The sequence below is a fragment of the Vipera berus genome (assembly GCF_964194415.1).
Source record: "Vipera berus genome assembly, chromosome: 3".
Taxonomy (NCBI): domain Eukaryota; kingdom Metazoa; phylum Chordata; class Lepidosauria; order Squamata; family Viperidae; genus Vipera; species Vipera berus.
The window spans coordinates 66,061,956-66,086,194 of record NC_138204.1 but is presented as its reverse complement, the minus strand read 5'-3'; the positions used below and the strand labels follow the sequence as shown (position 1 = coordinate 66,086,194).

General features: G+C 40.7%; 1 protein-coding gene across 4 annotated transcripts in view; it reads left to right on the top strand.

Annotated features, from left to right (window-relative positions):
• The first annotated feature begins 8,208 nt into the window (after positions 1-8,208).
• FYB2 (FYN binding protein 2) overlaps positions 8,209-24,239 on the top strand; it is a 34,322-nt gene continuing 18,291 nt past the window's right edge. For 3 of the 4 annotated variants that reach the window (XM_081324626.1, XM_081324627.1, XM_081324624.1), the window contains exons 1-7: positions 8,209-8,356; positions 13,373-14,096; positions 17,624-17,761; positions 18,653-18,686; positions 20,323-20,417; positions 21,481-21,512; positions 23,675-23,792. In XM_081324626.1, coding sequence (XP_081180752.1) covers positions 8,348-8,356; positions 13,373-14,096; positions 17,624-17,761; positions 18,653-18,686; positions 20,323-20,417; positions 21,481-21,512; positions 23,675-23,792 — 1,150 coding nt within the window. In that variant the 5' untranslated portion in view covers positions 8,209-8,347. Of the gene's footprint in view, positions 8,357-11,937; positions 12,123-13,372; positions 14,097-17,623; positions 17,762-18,652; positions 18,687-20,322; positions 20,418-21,480; positions 21,513-23,674; positions 23,793-24,239 lie in introns of those variants that run through there. The other variant, XM_081324625.1, reaches the window with a different exon arrangement.

Here is a 24,239-nt window from a genome sequence, read left to right as displayed (position 1 = left end):
TCACAATTGTAAACATTTACTTTCATGAAAACCTTGTGAGTATGTTGGATTGTGGCTTCAAATGAGCTTCTAGCCTATTGAAAACTTTCCTTATTCAAATTATATTTTACCCACAATATTAATCTATGAAATAGATGGTTGTATCTGTTATCAAGAAATAAAAGCAAATCTCTTTTGCTCAGAGAAAATGTTTATTTTTTACTTATTTCCATGTATTTGCTTGGGGAGATATTATTGCTTGGGTAGATTTATAACAGAAAATATGTTTACATGACAACTGTTGTACCTCAGGTTTCTTGCTGGTACAAAGGAAAAGAATGGCCTTTAAAAAGACAACCTTCCATGAAAGGTCAGGGAAAGGATAAAAGGAGAATAGTTTACAGTCATATCACAGCTCTAACAGGTTGGATAACCAATAGCTTTATACAATGGAAAGGATGCATGGAAAGAAACCCTAAAGATAGGAGTGCATCTTCTATAAAAAAGTATTTTGAGGCTGGTGCTTGCATGAAAGAAAAACAGAGATAAGTTTTATTCAGGACATAAGTGTTCTCTCTTCCTTTATAGGGAGAAAATAAGTCAGATAAATATCTGAACAGCACAAGTCAGAGACGAAGGAAGGAAAGAAATACTGTACAAAGGGTTTATCCTTATTACGGTTTTCCCGGTTGCGATGTACGACTGTGAAAGCTGGACCGTAAGAAAGGCTGAGTGCCAAAGAATTGAAGCCTTTGAACTATGGTGCTTGCGAGTCCCTTGGACTGCAAGGCGATCAAACCAGTCAGTCCTTGAGGAGATCAACCCTGACTGCTCTTTAGAAGGCCAGAAGTTGAAACTCAAATACTTTGGCCACCTAATGAGAAGGAAGGACTCACTGGAGAAGAGCCTAATGCTGGGAAAGATTGAGGGCAATAGAAGGGGACGACAGAGAATGAGGTGGCTGGATGGAGTCATTGAAGCAGTAGGCGTGAGCTTAAATGGACTCCAGAAGATGGTAAGAGGACAGAAAGCCCTGGAAGAACATTGTCCATGGGGTCGCGATGGGTCGGACACAACTTTGCAACTAACAACAAATCCTTATTACAAGATTGTATTATCATAAGAACAGCTAAGCAACTATTTTTTGGAGGAAAAAAACAGACCATATTGCTTTTATTAATCACCCACTCACTGTTGGAATAACTTTAGGGTGCATTTTTCTGCTCTACCTCTGAAGTATGCTGTCCAAGTTATTAGCTCAAGATTCCCATCTATTACAAACAGCACATTTCATTTTATTGCAGACAAATACTATCAATTCATTAGCTGCTTTGCAGAAGGAGCGACTTCTTTTCAACTGAATCATTTTTTTTAAATCAAGAGTGCTGTACTAGTGCATTGGCTCTAATTCGTGACCTGCAAATAGAAGGCTCCTGGTTTGAAGCATGTTAGAATTTTTTTTAAAAAAAATTACTATTTTTCTCTTCCAAGCTTTCTACTTTTCCATGTGCTTATTTTAAAAAATAAAAAATAAAAAAATAAATTTACCGCTGTATCATTTTACCAGTCACCTGAGGTAGTAGTTTAATCTTAGTTCCCAGATAGCCCAGATAATCTAACATACAAAACCACTTGAAAGGTACAGGTATAAAAGTTAGCATGGTGAACTTCCTGTTCATAGCTCACATGATTTGTGCAGCAACTTGTATGACATCTCAGCCTCTGTATGCTGACCTCATCTGGTTGAATCACAAAAATTGTCTTTGTAATCTGACATAATTGGTATTTAAAAACAAATACAATTATGATGGGCATATGACATGGATTTTGTAATTTGTTAACTAACACAGATATTTTGTATTTTACTTTGATTTATGTTCTCTCTTTTAAAATAATGTTCAGGTTCATTATAGATTGGAATGTCGGAAAACATTTTATCCTATGGTTATATGGATCGATTAGATAGCTTTTAACATTGCCAAACTGAAAAGATAATTTACATAAGGATATCTGGATACTATCTCCTGATAAGAAAAAGTTTCTTGTGTCAGCTGGCATTGGGTTATCTAACTTCAAACAAGCTTTGTGTTTGGTTTACTGAGCAAGGAGGGGTTACTCTTATCTTGTCCAACCAACTTTCCTCTTTCATTTTTCTTTGTTGTATTAACTATAAAAAGGAATTCTCTTTTTCATACGGAGATCCCACTTTATCAAGGTACCCTAATAAACTGGTTTTAAATGATCTTCCAATTCAGTTTGCTTATTGGGAAGGTAAACCGAGGCAGAACGTATGGCCAGGTTTGGCTATCAATTCTAGCAAATAATTTCAAACTATTGTTGAATTTTTTTGGAGATGAATTCTGTGGCGTTTAGTATTAATATGTCAATTGTTGCTTTAGAATGCATGTTATTCATAATACATGCTACACAAAATCATTACTTAATGCTTCATTTGGGAAGGTGGGGGGAAAAAGGAAATGTTATGCTATTATTTCTTAAAATTATTCTTACAATCCACCCTGGATTTTTAACCACTGGAGTGGGTAGACTTTAACTTTCAATTTATTGTCAAGAAATAGGAAGTGTCGTTAAAATGGAGTGAGTCATACATTCCACCTATTTAAACTGGTTTAAGGTATGATATATTTCAAGCTCCATTTAACTTTCAGTATTATGAATAATGGCACTACTTTTTTTTATAAAAAAGCCAACACCTTAATTGCTTTTCATTGGCATCTTTCCATGGCCATTCCAAAGTGCTTTAGATTTGCCTCAATACACTTGTTGTAGCTTCAGGACATTTTAAATTAACACAGACTCATGCATAAAAAAAATGAGAAGGGTCCTACCCATCAGCTTTGTGTGACAAATACCTAATTTTTAGTATGGCACAATAGTGATTCCTAAAGTATCTAACAAATTGACCAACAATGGATTGGCCTGTTCAAGTATTTCCATACCCCTAGTCTTTCCAATTTGATGCCATTTCTATAATGGCACAAATGGTGAAACTAGGCTAGATATTAATAATTGCATTAAAGATAGATAGAGATAGATAGATAGATAGATAGATAGATAGATAGATAGATAGATAGATAGATAGATAGATAGATAGATAGATAGATAGATAGATAGACAGACAGACAGACAGACAGACAGACAGACAGACAGACAGACTTTTATTGTCATTTTTTTACTGTGGGCACAATGGCATACATTAAAAATGAAATTTAGTTGCTTGTTCTCAAAGTGTAAATAAATTTGTAGCTAGAATAGATCCAGGACCAGAAATGGAGCATTTTCCTTGATTGGGCAAAGCAACAATTAATCTTACCAAAGAGACTGGTTGTCATTATAACAACACTGGGATTAGCATTTAAGCAGCCTCACAATTCAGAAAAGGGCACAGTTGGTCCAAAGTTGTACAAAGGCTCTTGTAGCCACAACTGCCATTTGTTCTTTGAGCAGGAGTCGTGAGTCTAGGAGAATCTCTAAGTTGCACACAGGGTCTGTCTGGGGTAGTGCCTCTCCATTCAGAACTAAAGACAATCTTTCCCAAGGCTTTGCTTATCTATAGGACACGAAGCAACATATGGAAACTAACCAAAGAGAGAAGCAACCTAGAACTAAGGAGAAACTTCCTGATAGTTAAAACAATTAACCAGTGGAACAACCTGCCTCCAGAAGCTGTGAATGCTCCAACACTGGAATTTTTTAAGAAGAGACTGGCTAGACATTTATCTGAAATGGTATAGGGTTTCCTGCCTGAGCAGGGGGTTGGACTAGATGACCTCCAAGGTCTCTTCCATCATCATCATCATCATCATCATCATCATATTATTATTATTATTATTATTATTATTATTATTATTATTATTATTATTATTATTATTATTATTATTATTATTGCCATTCCGTCTCTAGGCAGTGTGAAATGGCAGTCAGATGCATGATAGTATACACATAATGTCCCCATAGCACTTCCAATCCCTCATGTACTCAGCGAGTTCAGTTGATGATTTGAAATGATCATTTCAACTCCTGAATAAGTGCAGGTAGTCCTCAACTTACAACAATTCTATTGGTGACCATTTGAAGTTAGAACAGCACTGAAAAAAGTGACTTCTGATCGTTTTGCACACTTATAACCATTGCAGCGTTCTCTATGATCATGTGATCAAAAAATTCAGATGCTTGTCAACTGACTCATATTTATGACAGTTGCCATGCCCCAGGGCTATGGGGTCACCTTTTGTGATCTTCTGACAAGCAAATGGGGAAATTCCATATTCATTTAACCGCCATGTTACTAACATGACAACTGCAGTGATTTACTTAATTGTGGCAAGAAAGGTGGCAAAATGGAGCAAGACTCACTTAACAACTGCCTTATTTAGCAACAGATATTTTAGGCTCACTTGTGGCCGTAAGTCAAAGACTACCAGTACTAATATCATTATAGACAACTATATATTCATTGTATATTGAAATGTAAGATGCATTTGGTCTTCATGAGGGAATGCAAAAATCATCCAGTCAGAATGAGCACATTCTTGGCAGGTAGAACATTTTATTTATTTATTTATTTATTTAATTATATTTTTATACCGCCCTTCTCCCGGAGGACTCAGGGCGGTGTACAGGGCAATAAATATAAAAAAGCAGAATACAAAAGTTAAAAAACGATTAAATATTTAGCCCAGTTTAAAACAGTATTAAAACATATTAAAACCCCAACCCTAACCCATCAGACCAGGTCAGAACTGCTCGAATAGATATGTTTTTAAGTCGCGCCGGAAGGAGCGGAGGTCGGGGGCCGTCCGGAGCTCAACCGGCAAGCGGTTCCATAGGTCTGGCGCGCCCACAGAGAACGCTCTCCCCCTGGGGGCCACCAATCGACATTCTTTGATCGGAGGCACCCTGAGGAGGCCCCCTCTGTGGGAGCACACTGGACAGAGGGAAGTTGACGCCGGCCGCAGGTGTTGCCGTAGGTAATCCAGACCCATGCCATGTAGGGCTTTGTAAGTCATTACTAACACCTTGAATCTCACCCGGAGGACAACCGGCAGCCAATGCAGCTCGCGGAGCAAAGGTGTAGCATGGGAGTATCAGGAGACCCCCAGCACAACTCGCGCGGCTGCATTTTGCACCAGTTGGAGCTTCCGAGTGGACTTCAAGGGCAGCCCCATGTAGAGAGCATTACAGTAGTCTAGATGAGAAGTCACGAGCGCATGAGTGACTGTACGCAAGGCATCCCGGTCTAGATAGGGTCGCAACTGGCGCACCAGGCGAACCTGGGCAAAGGCCCCCCTAGTCACAGCTCCGATATGCTCTTCTAAAGAGAGCTGTGAATCTAGAAGGACCCCCAAGTTACGCGCCCTATCTACGGGGGGTAATAGCTCACCCCCCATGGCCAAAGATGGAATAATCGGAATTTCCCGGGATGCCGGCACGAACAGCCACTCAGTCTTGCCAGGGTTGCGTTGAAGCCTGTTCCTCCCCATCCAGACCCGGACCGCCTCCAGGCAGCGGGACATCACGTCGAGGGCATCACTGGGGTGGTTTGGGGTCGAAATAAAAAGCTGGGTATCATCAGCATATTGATGATACCCAGCTCCAAAACCACGAATGATCTCACCCAGCGGCTTCATGTAGATGTTGAACAGGAGAGGCGAGAGAACCGATCCCTGAGGAACTCCACAAATGAGAGGTCTCAAGGTCGATCTCTGCCCCCCTGCCAACACCGACTGCGAGTGTCCCAGAAGATAGGAGGAGAACCACTGGAGAACTGTGCCTCCCACTCCTAACCCCCTGAGACGTTGCAGCAGGATACCATGGTCGATGGTATCAAAAGCCGCTGAGAGGTCTAAAAGGACTAGGACAGAGGAGTAGCCCCTGTCCCGAGCCCGCCAGAGATCATTCACCAGCGCGACCAATGCCGTCTCCGTGCTGTACCCGGGCCTGAAACCCGATTGGTATGGGTCTAGATAATCAGCTTCATCCAAGAACAAAGGTTGCTGTTGTGCCACCACGCTCTCAACAACCTTCGCCAGAAAGCGAAGGTTGGAGACCGGACGAAAGTTGTTCAATATTGCTGGGTCCAAGGCAGGCTTCTTGAGGAGGGGTCTCACCACCGCCTCCTTCAAGGCGGCGGGAAAGCTACCCTCACTCAAAGAGGCAGTAATCACTGCCTGGAGCCAGCCTCGTGTCCCATCCCAGGCCGCATAAATCAGCCAGGAGGGACACAGGTCCAACAAACACGTGGTGGAGCTCAGCTTCCCCATGATCTTGTCCACTTCTTCAGGAGTCACAGGGTCGAACTCTTCCCAGATTACATCGACAAGGCTGCCCGTATCCTCATCGTCAGACTCTGCCCAGTCGGAGTCCAGACCGGTCCGGATCCGAGTGATTTTGTCCGACAGAAATTGACTAAACTCCTCGGCTCGACCCTGCAAGGGTTCCTCCCTCACCTCCTGATTAAGGAGAGAGCGAGTTACTCTAAACAGGGCGGCCGGGCGATTATCTGCGGACGCGATGAGGGTGGCAAAGTGGTTAGACCTTGCCGCCCTCATCGCCACGAGATAAGTTCTCGTAAACGACCTTAGTCGTAACCGGTCGGATTCGGATCGGCTGGATCTCCAACAGCTCTCTAGGCCCCGTCTCCGACGCTTCATCTCCCGGAGCTCCATGGAGAACCATGGAGCCCATTGGGATCTGCGCCGGGTCAAGGGCCGCATGGGTACAACTTGGTCGAGTGCCTCTGTGGCTGCCCTTTCCCAGGCTTCCACTAGGGCATCGACCGAGCTGTGAGCAAAGGAGGCAGGTGGGGGCCCAAGCGCCGTCTGGAACCGCTCAGGGTCCATCAGGCGCCTAGGACGGAACCATCTTATTGGCTCAGCAACCCCACGGCGGGGAGTGGCAAAACGGAAGACCAACCGCAGGAGATGATGATCGGTCCATGACAGGGGTATAATAGTTGGGGACCCCCCCCAAGATCATCTAACCACCGTCCAGATAGAAAAACCATATCGAGCGTGTGACCCGCCCCATGAGTTGGGCCCTGAGTAACCTGCATCAGGTTATCATTTTCCTGACTCACGGGGAACTTTGAAACAATACTGAATGCCAGCCTTTTATTAAAAGTCTGCACTGAAGTCTGCAATCCTGAACACATTTTCAAGCCAACAGTAAGTAAAACAATAAAAAATTGTGCTCCATTGTTTGTTGGTATACAGAGATATTAAAGATATGACCAACACTTAACTCATATATAAATTCAGCTTATTAAAACTAAATATTAGGATATACTTTGGTTCTATTCTTAGCTATTCTGGTTAAGCTATTCAAAATACAATTGGTTTCCTTGGGAAAATTTTAACCACATCAAAACCAATAAGGATACATTCTATTTCTAATTCTGACTGGATAGTAGTAGTCTCTGCCTGGATAAAGTGCAATTAACTTGTCTCAGTTTCTGGCTAATTTAGAGTCCGCCTCAAGCCTTTTCCTTTGATATTTATTAAAGTATGTTATTCCCTTTAAAGAGAAAAACTGAAAGAAAGAAAGAAAAATATGAAGGCGAAGAACACCATGGCCAGGCTGTCTTAATGTATTGCATCAGAGTAGCTATCTGTGTTCAGACCAAAACAGAGGAGAATGTAAGAATACCAAGAATGCATTTGATTATTTCCACAAAATAATCACCACATCCATCTTGCACATATGTGTATCTCCAGGGCTTTTTTTCTCATAGAACGCTCAGAACGGAGTTCCGGCACCTTTTTTGGATGGAACCTTGTAGGGTAGGCAAGGCGGGCTGTATGACATGTGTGAGTTCCGGCACCCTTTTTCTTTTACAAAAAAAGCACTGTGTATCTCCCATCTGGAGTGGCAAAAAGAGGCTTAAATCTTTGCTCGGAAGGCCCTTGGCTGCAAAGGTCTGCCGTTTGGTGGGACTTGCTTGCCAGACGAAGTAGCCATGGCTTAAGGCCGGTGCTTCCAACGAGGGAACGCCGAGGAGTGCGAGGGAGGGTGGGAGAGGAAGAGTAAGGGAGGGAGGGAGGGAGAGCTGTCTCAGAGCTAGCGCTTTTGACAGGTGAACCTAATTCTACCTCTACAGACAGCTCCCGGCTTTAGACGGGGAGGAGCCGATTCCCTGAGCTCAGGTGCAATTCCTCTAGTCTACATCGATTCTCCTCCTCCTCCTCCTCCTCCTCCTCCCCCCGCCCTCCGCCTCTCGCTGCCGGCTTTCCCTCGGCAGTTTGGGACAGAGGAAGCTGGTGAGACTCCTGTCCTTTGAGCCGAGGCATGGGCCGCTTGGGAGGAGTGGAGCCGGCTTGGGAAGGAGTACGACAAAAAGAGGGAAAATATGGACATGGTAACTCTCTCTTGGCCAGAGGTTGGGTTTGTGGGGCTGGGGACAAAATAATCGATTTTCTTAACTGTGCAGCGGCTTGTGTCGCCGGTTAGGGATCGCTGCCAGGCGCAGCAGGAGAGCGAACTTTTTTTTCGGGGGTGAAATGGGGTAGACGTAGCCAGATTGCTTTGGAGTGTGTGTGTGTGTGTGTGTGGGGGTTAATTATACTTTGGATTGGTTTCTGGAGCAGGGCATTATTTTCTAGAGCAAAGCACAGCAGCAGCATCTGGAGCGGGGCCACAGCTGTGCTTCAATGCTTCTGGAGCCGTTGGTGATTGATTAGCTGAAGCCCTTCCTCGCTTTCCATGCTGGGGTTTTAGTGTGTTTCCGAAGTGAACTTTATCCATCTGCGCACGTGGCTTCTCTACAAACAGTCCTCCAACAACAGAAGGGGAAAACGCTTCCTATTTCCTTCTGGAATAGCTCCCCTTTACAATGTACTTGTACCCGCAATCTTTTATGTAAGGCTGCCACTGGCTGCAAAAAATATGGCTAACACTGAAAGTAGCAAAGAGTTGCGACTGACTGACTGACTACTGCTACCTTTTCTAATGTTATTTGGATTTTGAGACCAATTCTGTTTTAATTCTGCCTAACAGTCATGGGACAAGATTGTGCCTTTTTTTTTGAGCAAAAAGTAAAGTATGAATAGAGCTGATTCTGAGTAAATAGAGACCAGATTATACTAGTAAAATAAATGCCCTGAGACAGTCTGCCTCTACACTTAAAAGTGATTTATTTTTCTTTGTGAAGCTACCTGAGTAATGCCTTCTTTTTCCTTTTTCGGATATTTTGAGATCCTGTGGGTGGATTAGCTGGAAAACCTGCATGAGTAGATACTTCCTGGGTGCAGTGTGTGTCAGAGGCTAGTTGTAGTCCCTGATGCATGTGGCAACATGTGCCATCTAAAGTCAGAGTATTTACTACCTGGAAACAAATGATTCTCCCAGCATATCCTCTTCAGATTTACAAAATTAATACTAGATTCTTAAAGTGAAACTATAGTGAGTCTCCCTTTATAAACCTTTGGGGAGTATTCCTTTGCTCTTGTATCCTAGATCTTACCCTTATCCAAATTCTCTTAGAAAATTGCTTGGACCAAATTTTCTGATTGAAGGGCTGCCACAGAGAGGAAAGGGTCAACATATTCTCCAAAGCTCCTGAAGGCAGAGGAAGAAGTAACAGTTGGAAACTTATCAAAGAAGGACCCAACCCAACCTAGAACTAAAGAGAAATTTCCTGACAATGAGAACAATTAATCAGCAGAACAGTTGTCTCCAGAAGTTGTAGATGCTCCATCACTGTACATTTTTAAGAAGAGCTTGGGCAGCCATTTGTCTGGAATGGTATAGTGTCTCTTGCTTGAGCAGGGAGTTGGACTAGAAGACCTCTAAGGTCCCTCCCAACTCTGTGACTGTTACATAATAGTTCCATTTCATCCTGCCCTGATGTTCACAGATGTATTGTAAGCTTAATTAAAAATTGGATAGAAAAATCCCTTGCATTGGTTTAAGACAGGATACGCAATCAAAAAACTTGTAGTAATCAAGTAATTTACTATAAAAACCTGTAGTAAAAACAGTTGCAACTCTGACTTTGTTGTCATTGTAGAACATAAGTGACACATGTATCTCTAGAGTTCAGTAATAGATTTGTACCAACTCATAATACTGTTACATAACATACGGTTGTACTGATGCACAATGGGGCTTATCTGATCTGATGCAACTATAAAGGTAAAAGTTCCCCCGCACATGTGTGCTAGTCGTTTCCAACTCTAGGGGCCGGTGCTCATCTCCGTTTCAAAGCCGAAGAGCCAGTGCTTGTCCAAGGACATCTCCATGGTCATGTGGCCGGCATGACTAGATGCCAAAGGCGCACGGAACACTGTTACCTTCCCACCATAGTGGTCCCTATTTTTCTACTTGCATTTTTACGTGCTTTCAAACTGCTAGGTTGGCAGAAGCTGGGACAGGTGCTCACTCTGTTACGCGGCACTCGGGATTCGACCCGCCAAACTGCCGACCATTTGACCGACAAGCTCAGCGTCCTAACCCACTGAGCCACCGCGTCAACTATAGTGTCTTCTAAACCAGAGTTTACACTTTTATGTTAGTCTTAAATATTGGTCATCTACTGGGCTCTCAGGTATCTTGAAAAATTCTAGGTGCATTGTATTGGTGCTTTCCACAGGAATTCCTGGTTTATTGAGTGAAAGATTACATTACCATTGAACTTGAGAGAATTTATTTCAGAGGTGTTTGCATATGGAAAGGATTTCTAATTAGAGAGATCCCCTGTCTCTTTCTCCTCCATTGTGAATTGTTTCCTTTTTCCCTCTTAGTTAGAAAGGTGATACATGAAGAATTATTAGGCCTTATCAAACTTGATTTTGGAGTAGGAAAGAAGGGAACTTTCCCTCCAGAATCTTGCATTTGGATATCCTGCCTCTAAAAATTAAGCTTTAACAAGATACCATAACAATTGGTTAAGACACCAAGCTAGAAAGCGGGAGGTCATGAGTTCAAATCAGATCGTAGCCAGGAAAGATAGTTACGGAGTTTGGGGCCAGTCTCCCTCTCTCAGCCCCACTCACTTCACAGAATTGCAGTTGTGGGAAAAATAGGAGGATGTTGTGTGGGGTGTGTTGGCCATCTTGAGTTATTTGTAAAAATGTTAAAAGTGGGAAACAAAACACATTTGTTAAAAAGAAAGGATCAGAGTAGATTGTAAGGAAGAAGGATTTATAAATTCTCCCAGTTCTGATGCTGATGTTGTGTGTGTATTGTGCCACCGCAGCATCCCTGGTTTTGTCAGAGTTACATTCAAAAATTCCAGCATGCTGTGCCTGTTTCATGGATGAGCTGTGGCACCTGTGGTGCTCTTTAGAAGCAGAGGCATCTCTTCTGGATCCAGCCCTGTTGTTTCAGCTGTGTTTTAACTCATAATACCATAATTCTTCTCAGAAATACAATCCTTCTGGGATGCCTTGTTGCAGTGTTGTGGCCTGGCAAAGGCTTCTGTTTTCATTGGGCCATCTCTGCGTACCATCTAAGAGAATTCAGAAATAAAGGAGCACCTGGTTTTCAATAAAGAACCATAAACAGTGCTGTGCGTTTGGGCTGTTTTTTGTTCCTTAAAAAGCATGCAGATATTGTGCCCATGCTGCAGACACAATGCTGTTTATTTAATCTTTGCTGCCATTGGTTATAGCCATAACTCTGCGTGGTGTTTTAGATGAAGATCAGTGGGTTTCATTTGTCTTTCTTGTATGGCCGTGTTAATTGCAGATCGATTCCAGTTTCAACTAGAGTCTTTGGCATGGCTGCTTGTATCGTGCAGCTGGCTGCTCTAGTACAATCAGAACAACTGAAGTATCCCTTGGATGTTTTACATCACACTGTTTAATGTGGAAACAATGGAATTGACTATGAGAGGTTATTCAGAGGAGACTATTTGGTATTTAATAAGTTGGATACAATTATACAACATTCAATAACATCTCAGGACAAGGCTCAATTGTGTTGCTTTCTCATTAAAGACATCAGCATGTCTCTTACAGCATAATGGAACTTCTGTCTATGGTTGTCTGTTTCCCCGGATTGTCTAATCTCTGATCTATTTTGGGATAAAACCAGTTAACATACATGTTCCTTACGTTAAGCGAGTCCATTAGGTTCATCAAGCACTTCAAACTAGTACCACCCTCTTCCTCCAAATTTGCAAGGTGTGTATTCCCCAGAATTTGTTGTCCATTCTGGGAAAAGTTGTCTCAGCATACCTGGAGGACCTTTTTAAAACAGGAAGAAATAAATGGTTACAACGAGGCTCTGAGCCATGATTTGTGGGAGTTGATTTCTGGGGCCAAAAGTTACAATTGCAAAAAATACTGTGTTGTTTTAAATGTTTTTCCTCCCTTTCATTCTCCACCCCCACCACACAACATTAAATTGTGTATACTGTAGTTTCCAGCCTATTAATGGCAAGAAATAGAAAAGCAAGAGCAGTTGTCGTTAAGATAATTTGATTTAGAGTTCTCCATGGGCAGATTATCAGGAACCAGATTAAGTTTTGGATTCGAACTCATATTAACCCGAATGAGAATGGCTAATGGACAGTAAGAAATTCAGCCCAGGAATTCTGGTGGTTACCAGATTAACTACCATGTTTCCCCGAAAGTAAGACCTATCCCCAAAATAAGCTCTAGCTTGATTTTGGGGTGTGGGCCTAATATAAGCCCTACCCCCAAAATAAGCCCTAGTTTTGGGGTGAGGTGGATGCCTAAAAATCAAGCTAGGACAGGGATGGGGGGGTGGAGCTAACCCTGTGCCCTGCACCCACTTACTGTTGCAGCCTGCCTCTCCTTGCTGGCCCACTTCTTCTGCGGCATCCTCTGCTGGCCTGCATTTCAGAGTCAGGCCTTTCTGGAAGGCCTCTGCAGCCAAGAACCGTGCTATGGATTCAATCTATAGTTCGGTTCTTGGCTGCAGAGGCCTTACAGAAATGTTGGCTGGAGCTCCATTCTCAGCTGCAGAATGAAGCTGCTCTTTCAGCCCCAGAAGAAGTGGGCCTGCTGTGAGGGGCTGTCGGAGCCGGAGGTGAGTGGAAAATAAGACCTGGTGCCTTTTTTGGACACACAAAAAAATAAGACTGGATCTTATTTTTGGGAAAACACAGTATTTCTGGACTAATCTGATGAAAAATCTCTTCTTATTAATAGTAGATAGTTGAACATAATTTCCTCACTACAAAGGTTTCGGTCTTCCCTAGTCATGCTTCTATTCAGCTTTCGTTATTTATATTAGTATTAGCTCCAATATGCCAATGATTAAACTGTTACTGTGATACAATGGATATTCAGAGGAGGCCTGGGAAGACTTTAATTTAGTTCCAGCCCGAGAGTTACATTTTCACCATGCAGTAATTCACTGGTAGCTCTACAACCAACAATTACCTTTTCTCTTTTTGTCTATTTAGGAAAAACCCAGAGACTTTGGCAGTCTTCGAGCAATGTTTCAAAATGATTCCAATTTTTCCAATATGCTCCTGGAATCTGCAAAGAAGCCTTCTGCCAAATTCAGTCCACGGCAAAATGCTGGTGCCTCATCTGGGTCATGTCACACACCAAAACCCTTGCACCAAAGGCAGGTTCCAGATCCTGAACAGCAAATCAAGCAGTTCAGTTACACATCACAGAAACTGGAAATCAGGCAAGTGAAGCCTATGGTATTCCCAAAGGTCAAGATCAAAGATAGGAAAGATTCAAGTCTCTCTTTGGCCATTTGCAAGCTATCTTCATTGGGAGAAGAATCACCGAAACCACATCCAAGATCTTGTCTTTCTCCTCAAGGGTCTGAAGGAGTAAGCAGTTCTTTTCGCAACACACTGCACATTTGGGAAAGTGCTTTAGCACAAGGTGACCAAAAATATGATGCAACACCACCACAGTGTACAGTCAGGACAACTTCTCTTTCCCACCCACAAGTTGCGATTTTGACAGAGGACAAAGCAAAAATAGCTGGACTTAAGCAAGGGATGGTCCTTGATGTGTGTAAGCCTCAATCCCATGTATACAACGAATTTGTTCCTACAACTTCACCTCCGGTTCCTCCAAGAAGTCATACAAGCTTAAATAAAGTGGTTGCTGGTTTTTCTCCAAGTAGTTTGAACAATTTAAACAGTCTAAGCAAGGCCTCAAATGGTAAATATCATGTTTAATTTTCTTTTCTTTTCTGATAGGTCTAAGAACAATTATAGTCAGAGCACAGGCAAAAAGTGATTAGTTTACAGCTGTTTCCTAGGCTTTTAGAAGTATTATATATATCCATCGGTGATAACTGTTTTTTGAGGTTGTAATCTGGGGTTAGTACAGATTGTTTTCCTTTTATATTCTTTAAGAAATCTTGGAAATTGAAGATGTTTGGGTCATGCTTGTCTCACTATTTACAAATGTGAAAGAATCCAATACAAATAGGTTCTGTTGACTTTATTTCTATTATGAAGCTATTAAAATATATACTAATTTTTAACACAACTTGGGAATGGCCAATAACATTTTATTGGCTATAAGACCTGCTGTTAATATTTGGATAGTGATAGAGGGTGGTTGATAGAGAAAGGCTCATATCACACCAGCCAGCATAGAAGTTACTCCCCCTTCTTTATTAGAATGAGAATTCTTAAACTAACATAAGCTTAACTTCTGTTTGGGGACATTTGAGTGCCAAAATATCGTAAAGCTTTTTCTAACACATCATCAAATCAACTTGCTACATAGGTGACAACGGGACAGCTAATGCAACAGCGAACTCCATGCCTTGTTTCACAGACTATAGCTTAATACTAGTAGGAGACGGATAAAAGTTAAGCTTTCTGACTGTGTTATTTCTCTATTGTTTGATTAAAGCCTTGAAGTGATGGCACCCAAATAGTTACTAATCAGCGTATGTTCTTCATAAATATTAAGCAATGTGCCTGCTCTTATAGTAACCAAAGAGAAAAAATGTGGTGGCTTCCCAGGCAAACATTCAGAACATGCTGTTGTGGCTACTGAAATGAATTTTTGCAAACTCAGGAGGAGAAACCTACCATCAGGAAGGTTGACAGGCTTCACAAAATCCAGGACCAAAGCCAACACTGAAGAAGATTAATATTGAGTTGGTTTTGTTTTTTCCTGGAAATAGTTGCCTTACAGCAGGGGTGTCAAACTCAATTTCATTGAGGGCCGCATCAACATTGCGGTTGCCCTCAGGAGGCCGGGTGGGTGTGGCCTGGGTGGGCGTGGCCTACTGGGTGGGCATGGCTAGAGTGCATATGGCCTACTGGGTGGGCGTGGCCAGCTCTACATCGTTCGCATCAAGGGTGCCTATGGGGCCCTGGGCAGGAGTGGGACAGATCTGAGGGTCTCTGGCAGGAGGAGGGTCTCTGGGCCAGGGCCAAGGCAGTGGGGGCCGTTCCCTCACTGTTTCCAGGATGGCTTCGCGGGCCACATGAAACCACTTCGTGGGCCGCATCCGGCCCCCGGGCCTTGTGTTTGACATGTCTGCCTTACAGGAACTTACTATTGAATGGTAATTTTGCCAACTTACAATGAATGCAGGTGATTCATATGCTAAGATTTTGAACGTAGCTTCCAGGATTTTCTCCCATCTGACCTTTATAGGTGGCTTTTCAGTGCTGAGTCACAGGTTTTTTTCATTTTTTATGAGTCTAACATACAATATGACTGTCATAAAATAACATAAACAAGTTCTGCAAGATCATACAAATCCCATTTTATTAGCTGCTTATTTTCCAGTCCGCATGCAGGAGAGATGCGTCATCTCTTATTCATTTTCCTCAGCAAAAGAATATTGAGTTGATTTTATAAGGTGTCATACAGGTTCTTAAAATCAGTAACTCTGTAGCTATCATGGCTTTTGGTTGCTGATGGCCTTATCCAACACAAAGTTGTCCAATATCTTTTGGTTGTGTGAAGAAGTAATGCCCTGACTTTTTTATCCTATAGTTTCATTAAATGACTTTAGGATTTATGACAACCACACACAAAATAGAATTTATTTTATTTAGGAAAAGTATTTGGCTGCCCTTCTTAAGCAAATAACTGGGGGTGGGTGGGTGTAATGATTTTATTCATCAAATTTATATGGCCTCACATGGTTTCACTGGAAAGGTGGATGGCCATATAAGTTTCAGAGATTAAAAGACTCTTCCAGCTATTTTGTCTATGTTGTTTCAGTGCTGCCATGCCTTCCTCTCCCTTTTTTAATCAAAAAAGTCTTAAATTTAGGGAAGTTGCTCTAGGCTTTGAATAATTTGGGTTGAACCATTCTCCTTTTTCAATTCTACTACATACAATATGCAAGACTGCATTTTTTTGCAGTCCCCAAGGCCATTGCTTTATTAGTTTACCACATTTATATCCCAAGTTTTCTCAGAGAAATGGCATAGACTAGAAGGCAGCTCATTAATTTTATCCCTTAACAATTTAGTATAGGTTGAACTGAGAAGGAATGATTGGTCCAAAGCCATCTAGGGATCTCTGTGTGTCAGTGGAGTCCCGAATCTGGGTCTCCCAATTAAATCCAATGTATTTAAAATTGCTTGCCTTGCTGCAAATTAAATGACAGTATGATTTGCTGTTAGGGTTTGTTTGTTTTTCCCCCCAGAAAAGTACAAGAATAAAAAATCGAGTCTAATCCTTAAAGTGAATATATTTAAAGTGAATATATTTAAGCTACCCTTCCGCCACCAAAACATGAGAATCTTGTCCCACTGTGCTCCAATGATATTTTTGCATCACTGCTCACTCATTGCAGAGTTCATCCATCAAATAAATAAATTGGAGAAAAAAAAGAAATATGGTTCCTGTGATCAAAAAAATTGCCCATTCATGCTGTAACGTTTGGATGAGTGATTCTCCTCTTCCCTGCAAAATGCTAGGAATCAAAAGTTTGGAAGACATTAAATGATACCTTGTCGGTTATGTGGTACATATGCTGCCAGTTCTGCACCCAAAAGGCCAGAGCAGGCTTACATTGGCATGGACCTTCTCTTCCTAACTTTAAGAATAGGAAAGAAATGTTCAATTTGGAATTAATGGACAATTTACTACAGAGGAAGAGGAAGAAAATTTTGTGGGTTAATGCGGGTTAATTTGTGTAAGAACTATCTATTATAGCCTATTTTGGCTAGAGAGGTTAATAGGGATTGGTGCTTGTGATGTGTAAGTGAGAATATGTCTAGGTAATAGTGAATTGTGGAAGAACATAGATGGGAATGATGCTAGTTTTCTTTTATTTTAGTTCTTTATACATATTTAGTATTGTTAAGGATTGGTTTACTCTATATAAGCTAGAGAGTGATGGATTTTAGAGTTTATAATTGTTAGTATATGATTGTTTATGATTGCTTTTTAGATATATACCTTGTATTTTGCTCTGGGAAGTCGGGGGGGGGGGGAGGGGGGGAGGAGGGGAAGTAGAGGGGTGGGAGGCAGGGGAGGGAGGAGGGAGAGGGGGAGGGGGGGAGGTAGGGAGGGGAGGAGGGAGGGGGAAGGGGGGTTTTTCAAAGGAAAATTGTATTTTAAAACTTTTCAATAAAAAAAAAAAAAAAAGAATAGGAAAGAAAGATGCTGGAACTAGAAGAAAACAATTTGTTGTTTCATGAGTATACATTTTCCACTCGTCTGTCCTCAAATCTTAAGATTGTTTCATTTCTTTGGTACAGGAAGATGTCCTGATGATGAAGATGCCAAAGTTCCAAAAATCAAGCTCCTTCCTTCCATCAAAGAGCTTGGTCCTCCTCCAAAGAAACCACCAAGACCTCCCAAGGTAGATCTGGGCACCTTTCAACAAAATTTTCCAGGTAGGGTGTTTACTTGGAAAGAAATGGTTATTAAGTGCCCAGAACTGCAGTTATTACTATTGAAGTGAAGCACTTATTTCAACATATCCTGATAGCTATTGAAGAATAAGGAATTTTTATTTTATTTATTTTATTTTAATTCCATTTATATCCCGCCCTTCTCCGAAGACTCAGGGCGGCTTACAAGCTTAGCAGTAGCCTTCATTCTATGTATATGCCTGCTTATTAGGGCTTTCACACACACACCCCAAGCGGCATTATTACAAAGTCAGCTTAATTGCCCCCAACAATCTGGGTCCTCATTTTACCTACCTCGGAAGGATGGAAGGCTGAGTCAACTTTGAGCCTGGTGGGACTCGAACCTGCACTAATTGCAGGCAGCTGGTGTTACTTAAGGAGACATTAGCCCACTGCTCCACCAAGGCTCTTTGTTCATTTAAATCTGGGATTGTTTTTCTTTTGTCCCAAAATTCAGTAAGTGATGTTGGCTGCTATTTTAAGGTGCTTCCCCTCTCTTGTGTTCATCAGTCTGAAGTGTCCTGCATCACCATGGCTCTCAACGCTGACATCAAGTTTTAACGAGTGACAAATATCACTCACTTTTAACTCCTTTGAGTCCCTTTTTATTTATTTTTATAAAATTTATATGCTACTCAGCTCAATGCTAAGCAATTCTAACATATAATGAAACTTCTACATGGGCATTTTTCTCATAGTCTTCTCCAGCGTTAGCCCAATAATTAGTCCAATGTTTGGGATAGGTTTGTAGAAATTCAGAGACCTCTGGAACTCTTACTGAGAATGGATCTATTCAAGCACTACATTGGTAAATTTAACTTCTGTTATATTGTATGGTTCTATTAATTATTTCCTTTAAATGTTTCTTTTCAGATGCTGCAGATGATGCATACCTGACTCCCGAAATGTAAGCAAATATATCTTTACTGTCTAGGAATTCACTCCAGATTTCTTTTATGTATATGTTTTGCTGTGGTTTCAGGTTTCTGTGAATAGCAGTGCTAAGCTGCCTTTTGTAAAATGAATCACTGTTTTGTGGGTACATATATGCCATCTTAAAAATGAGATTCAGAAACTGCCGTTGTATATATGCGTCCTATCCTCAGTTTTGTATAAATGTATGGAATGGCTAATAGATTTGGCAAAGGAAAGAGAAGGTGAACAGAGAAAATCTGTAAACATCTAAGAAAATCCCTTCATTACTGGCTTTCTTGGCTGAACCTGATTAAAGCAGTGTTCTTTGCATTAAAAAAACCCAACAGGAATAAATTTATAGGTGCTATATCTCTGCTTTATAAACCATACTGTAATTGAAAATATTTGCTTCAGGAAATATTCCTAGTGTTTTACATTTTATTACCTTTTGGCAAAATCATTAATGCAAAGCATTGTTATGAACTACTATCTCACATTTCCCTGCTCACTGCGAAGATATTCACAACTGGAGCAATTCATCAGTCGCAATTAGCTTTCTTGACTTGTATCATAATTTTTTAGTAGCGGATTTCAGTGCAATGCTGTAGTATATCTGTAGGTTTGGCTGGAAAGTAGCAAAGCTGCATCCCGGTCTAATTTATTTCATAGGCTTCCCTTCCTGCTTTATGCTCTGGAGAAAAGCAAAGCGGCATTGGCTACATTGCCTTGGAAGAAAGACTGAATGGAAGTAATACACAAATATCACTAATTGGATTTAAATCAGGGATACAAATGTTTATATAGATAGCACTGAAATGGTAATGCAGATATATGGCAAAGTATTTCCTTGTTGTGTGTTTTTTCCTAAATATTACAACATTAGTACTTCTATTTGAAATTATTAGGTTGTATCAATAGGCTGTACTAACCTGTCTTTTGTTGGTACTCCTGGGAACATGAAGTGTGCATGCTCTGGGGATCTGAAATAATGGGCTATTTTTTCCCATCTCTCCAATAAAAGAAATTGCCTCCCCTTCTCCTTCATTCTCTCTGGCTTGAAATGTCTGAAGTTCTGAAGACTGCAAATACTTGCATCAACAGGATCCAAAAATACTTAATCCATAGTTATCAGTGAATTTCAACAGCAGATGTGGCTTACACTCATTTTTGTGTCTGGAATGAATGTGGGTTAAGCTATCTTAAGTTGTCTGGTAGGTTCTATTTAGACAGGCTTTTGAACATGGCTTGGATTTCTGGATCTTTCTTGCTAGCAACGTATGTCCCTTGGGTATCTGGTACTGTGATAAGCAGACTAATGTGTCAGGACCAATTAAGACAGCTCATATCAACAGCATTAGAAGTCTTATTGAGTTGCTATTGTACTTTCCTGAATAAGTTTTCATATAATATTGAAAAGAAGTACATAATAGAAATATAAACCACTCAGAAGGCTTCTTGGCTAGTAGAACATCTGTAAGCCTCTATTTATGAATAGAAACAGAACTGATTCCAACCAATATACTGTTCATTTCTGGAATGAGGGCATCAAAAATATCTAAATACTTCTATTGTTTTCTAAGTTCTTTTTCATAAAATGATAATGGTAAGGTCCCTTCCTTTATTTTCAGTACTGAAATGGAAGATTTAAACACCTATGAAGAAACCATATACTACCAGGAACAGCAAGAGAATTGTCCTAATTCTACTCAACGGCCTATACATTGTGAGTTTTAACTCTTGTTTCATTTATACATACTATCTGGTGTATATTGTTCAATAGATGTGCAGGTGCTCCTAAGACTCATTAGCTTGCAACATGAGGGAATTTGGTGATTAACACTGTGGCAGAAGTAATACTTTGAGAATTTAAGTAGCAGAGGTGAGAAATTAGTTGACAGCTAACATTTTAAATCCAACAAAAGAGAATATATGTAGGTCAGGATTGAACTATGGAGATCTTGGTGCTGTTGGGAATGTTGTTTGCTAATAGAGGTTTCATCACCCAATTTGGGAATATCAGTGTACTTAGGTAAAGGTAAAGGTTCCCCCGCACATGCGTGCTAGTCGTTTCCGACTCTAGGGGCCGGTGCTCATCTCCGTTTCATAGCCGAAGAGCCAGCGCTTGTCCGAGGACGTCTCCGTGGTCATGTGGCCAGCATGACTAGACGCCAAAGGTGCATGGAACGCTGCTACCTTCCCACCGTAGTGGTCCCTACTTTTCTACTTGCATTTTTACGTGCTTTCGAACTGCTAGGTTGGCAGAAGCTGGGACGAGTAACAGGCGCTCACTCTGTTACGCGGCACTCGGGATTCGACCCGCCTAACTGCCGACCTTCTGATCAACAAGCTCAGCGTCCTAATCCACTGAGCCACCGCGTCCCTTTATCAGTGTACTTAGATACTAACTAAAATCATCAGTGCACTGCAATTTTGGCTTTTATATTCTGTGTTATATTTCATCACATTCATCAAGCTTTTCTCCATTTTCCCCCTTTTCTTTTTGTACTACTTAAACTTTTTTTTAATTTATGTGCCTCTGAAAAGAGGTGATCTTTTATAGACTTTTATTACACAGGTTTTTCATTTTTTTAGATTTGGATGGGGATAGAATTAAGATTACTTTTAATCAGTGGTGCATTGAACCTTGCAGTTTTTGTCTTTTTTTTAAAAAAAAAATCTTAGTTTGGATTTACTTTGTTTAGCTGGTAATGTAAAGGAGCCTGGATGGAAAAGGTAGAGAAACTGCAAAATGGAATGTACTAATTTCTACAAAACTTTGATTCTAGCTTTCAAGTCTGTGAAAAAGGAAGATACTAAGGTATGTGCTCTCAATCTCTAATTTGATGAGATAATTGGAGTGAGAAAGAAAAAAGAGAACAATGGCTCAGCACACCAAATCTTGGCTTGCTAGAGAAATATCCATCTTTATGGAGATCATCCGTCTAATTCAGGGGTGGACAATTAATGGCCCCTTTATGGCTTGTAGACTTCAAATCCCAGAATTCCTGAACCAGCTGACTCAGGAATACTGGGAGTTGAAGTCCACAGGTCACAAAGGGGCCATTAATTGCTCACTCCTGCTCTAGTAAGCTTCCTTTAACTTATTGGCTATTGTTTATTTATAGCTAGCACCTAGATAGGAGAAGATTAATTTTAAAACAGAAATGCATCAGGTCTCAGCCCTTATTCTGGAATTATTATTTTTTTTTTACCTCAGGACAAATTACTTTTTATTATGATAAAATTTGTATGACATTTAGAATAATAAACACAAGGCAATATTTTACAACTTATAGCTAATTACTTTTTTCTACATAGCATTTTCATTATTTAAATTGGATAGACCTAGTCCTAAAGTCAAGCCATTGTGATGATAATTTTATGTTATTGGCTTCATTGATCTATTGTGTTGCAGGTTACAATTATATAACCAAAATTATGTAATATAAACACAATCTAAATATGTTACATTTTATTTGTTGATAGAACTGAAAATGTTCAAAAACAAGACAATTCTCAACCAATTTTTCTAGTAAACTAATTAATTTTCTTCAAATGTTCCATATGAGAATAATATAAGCTGAAGCATCTGGCAATCATACAAGCACTAAAATGAGTTATCTTGCATGCAGGTTATTTCTCTCATAACTTTTGTGCCAGCCTACTTTTCCTTGTGCTTCAAAGGTTGCTTTGGAAGATTAGCTAATGTTTGAAATGACAACCCTTTTGGAGTTGCGGGTTAAAGTCAGGAAGGAAAATTTGCTTGTGTATGTTTCTCTGCATGCTTTGGAAACTTTGAGTAGTGTCTTTTGGATTCTAGCCACATTTCACTGGAAGGACATAGAACATAGATGCAGACCAAGATATTCTTTAAAACAATGCCCAGGTCAACAAAACTATTATTTTGTGACCAATCTGTGAAAACTAAAGCATTCTTTGTTTTGCTATAAATAGGTGAAGGAATATTAAGACAGGAATATTTATGTACCATTGCCCTTTATGTTGGGTTTTTTAAAGCCTTTAATACAATGAATTATGCAGCTGTATAGTGTGAATGGTTAACACAAAAATAAACAGGACATTTGAAGAAGGAACAATTTGATATTTTGAATGGCAGACAGCTTCTAGTAGAGAATCTCTTATGGATTTCACTGGTGCTGTGATTAGTCTCAATATCTTGAAATTGCTAGTCCAATTATCTACAGTGTTGAGTATCCTCAAAGTATGATCTTCAGAATATCAAATATATATCTGATTTAGTAAGTGGCCAATTCTTAATGTTGATTTTCTGATTGGATTATATGTGGATATCCTGTCTTGTAAAGAGTGATGTGTCTTTACTGAAAACCTTGCAAGCTGCTGCCCACTCTACTCACAGATGTTTCAGAAGATCTTTTAATTGGGAAAATTGAATAATTGCTAATGTTGAATATGTGAAATAGCTCTGTTTTCTTCTTTCCCTGTTGAAATTTTCTACTCACCTAGTCTATTGTCTTAGCCTCGCTTTGTCTTGGGAAAGAAGTAGGACATGCATTTCGCCTTTACTTAAAAGTTCAGTAGAAATTACTCAAAGGAGAACATTCAGCTTGGAGAATGTTTTCTTCTGATGAAATGTGTCTATGCTATAACATGAATAGAAGGTGCAAGATGGAGACAGATTTGGACCTGGATGATGCCTGGTCAGAAATTATTCAGTACTTTACTTAATCTGCTTTGATTTCTATGGTAGAAAAGGTGCTTTTGAGCACCAGGTGCGTTTGAGCACCAGGGACCGGTTCCATGGAGAGAGGTTTCTCTGGACCAGAGGGGGCGTGGTTTCATGTATGCCTGAATCCTACGAATGGGGCTTTGCTTGTTTGCATGGCTTGGTGCCGGTCCAAGAACAAGGGGTTCAGGATCCCTGCTCCATGCTACATCATGAATTTAGCAAGGATTGTTGTAAAAATGCTCTAACTTGAGTAGTGTAATGTTTGCTAACAGATTTGCAGTACCCGAAGTATATTTATGAAACCTAGAATCAGAGGGAATGAGAAAAACGTGCCTCAAGAGGAAACAAATCAGTCTTTCTCTGGTGGAGGATTGGCAAAAGATGGAGATTGTGAGTAAATGTGTGTTGATGTTACTGCTGCTTTACTTTGAGTTAAGTGACACTTATTCCCTTATACCTCTGCATACTTAACACCTCTCGACAAGATGTCCTTTGTATCTCTTGACTTCCTGCCAAGGACTGAAGGGCTTTAACCAAGTTTCTGTTGAAATGATGACACCACAATTTTTCGCCTCCCGGATTGTTTTTAAATCTAGTTTCAAGTAATCCATTTTTGGCTCTAAGGAGTGAACATTTGCAAACAAAATAGATGGAATGGTCTAGTTTTTAGTCTAGATGTTAGACCTCCATATTTGCCACATTTCCTCTTTCGGTCACACCGCCTCCTCTTCTTCCGAAGATGGTCAGCACTGGAGGGAAACCTCCCAGCTGCAATGGCTACCACCCCACTCTGCTTCTGCTGCCTGAAATGCTGCCGTCAGTGCTCAAAATGCTGAG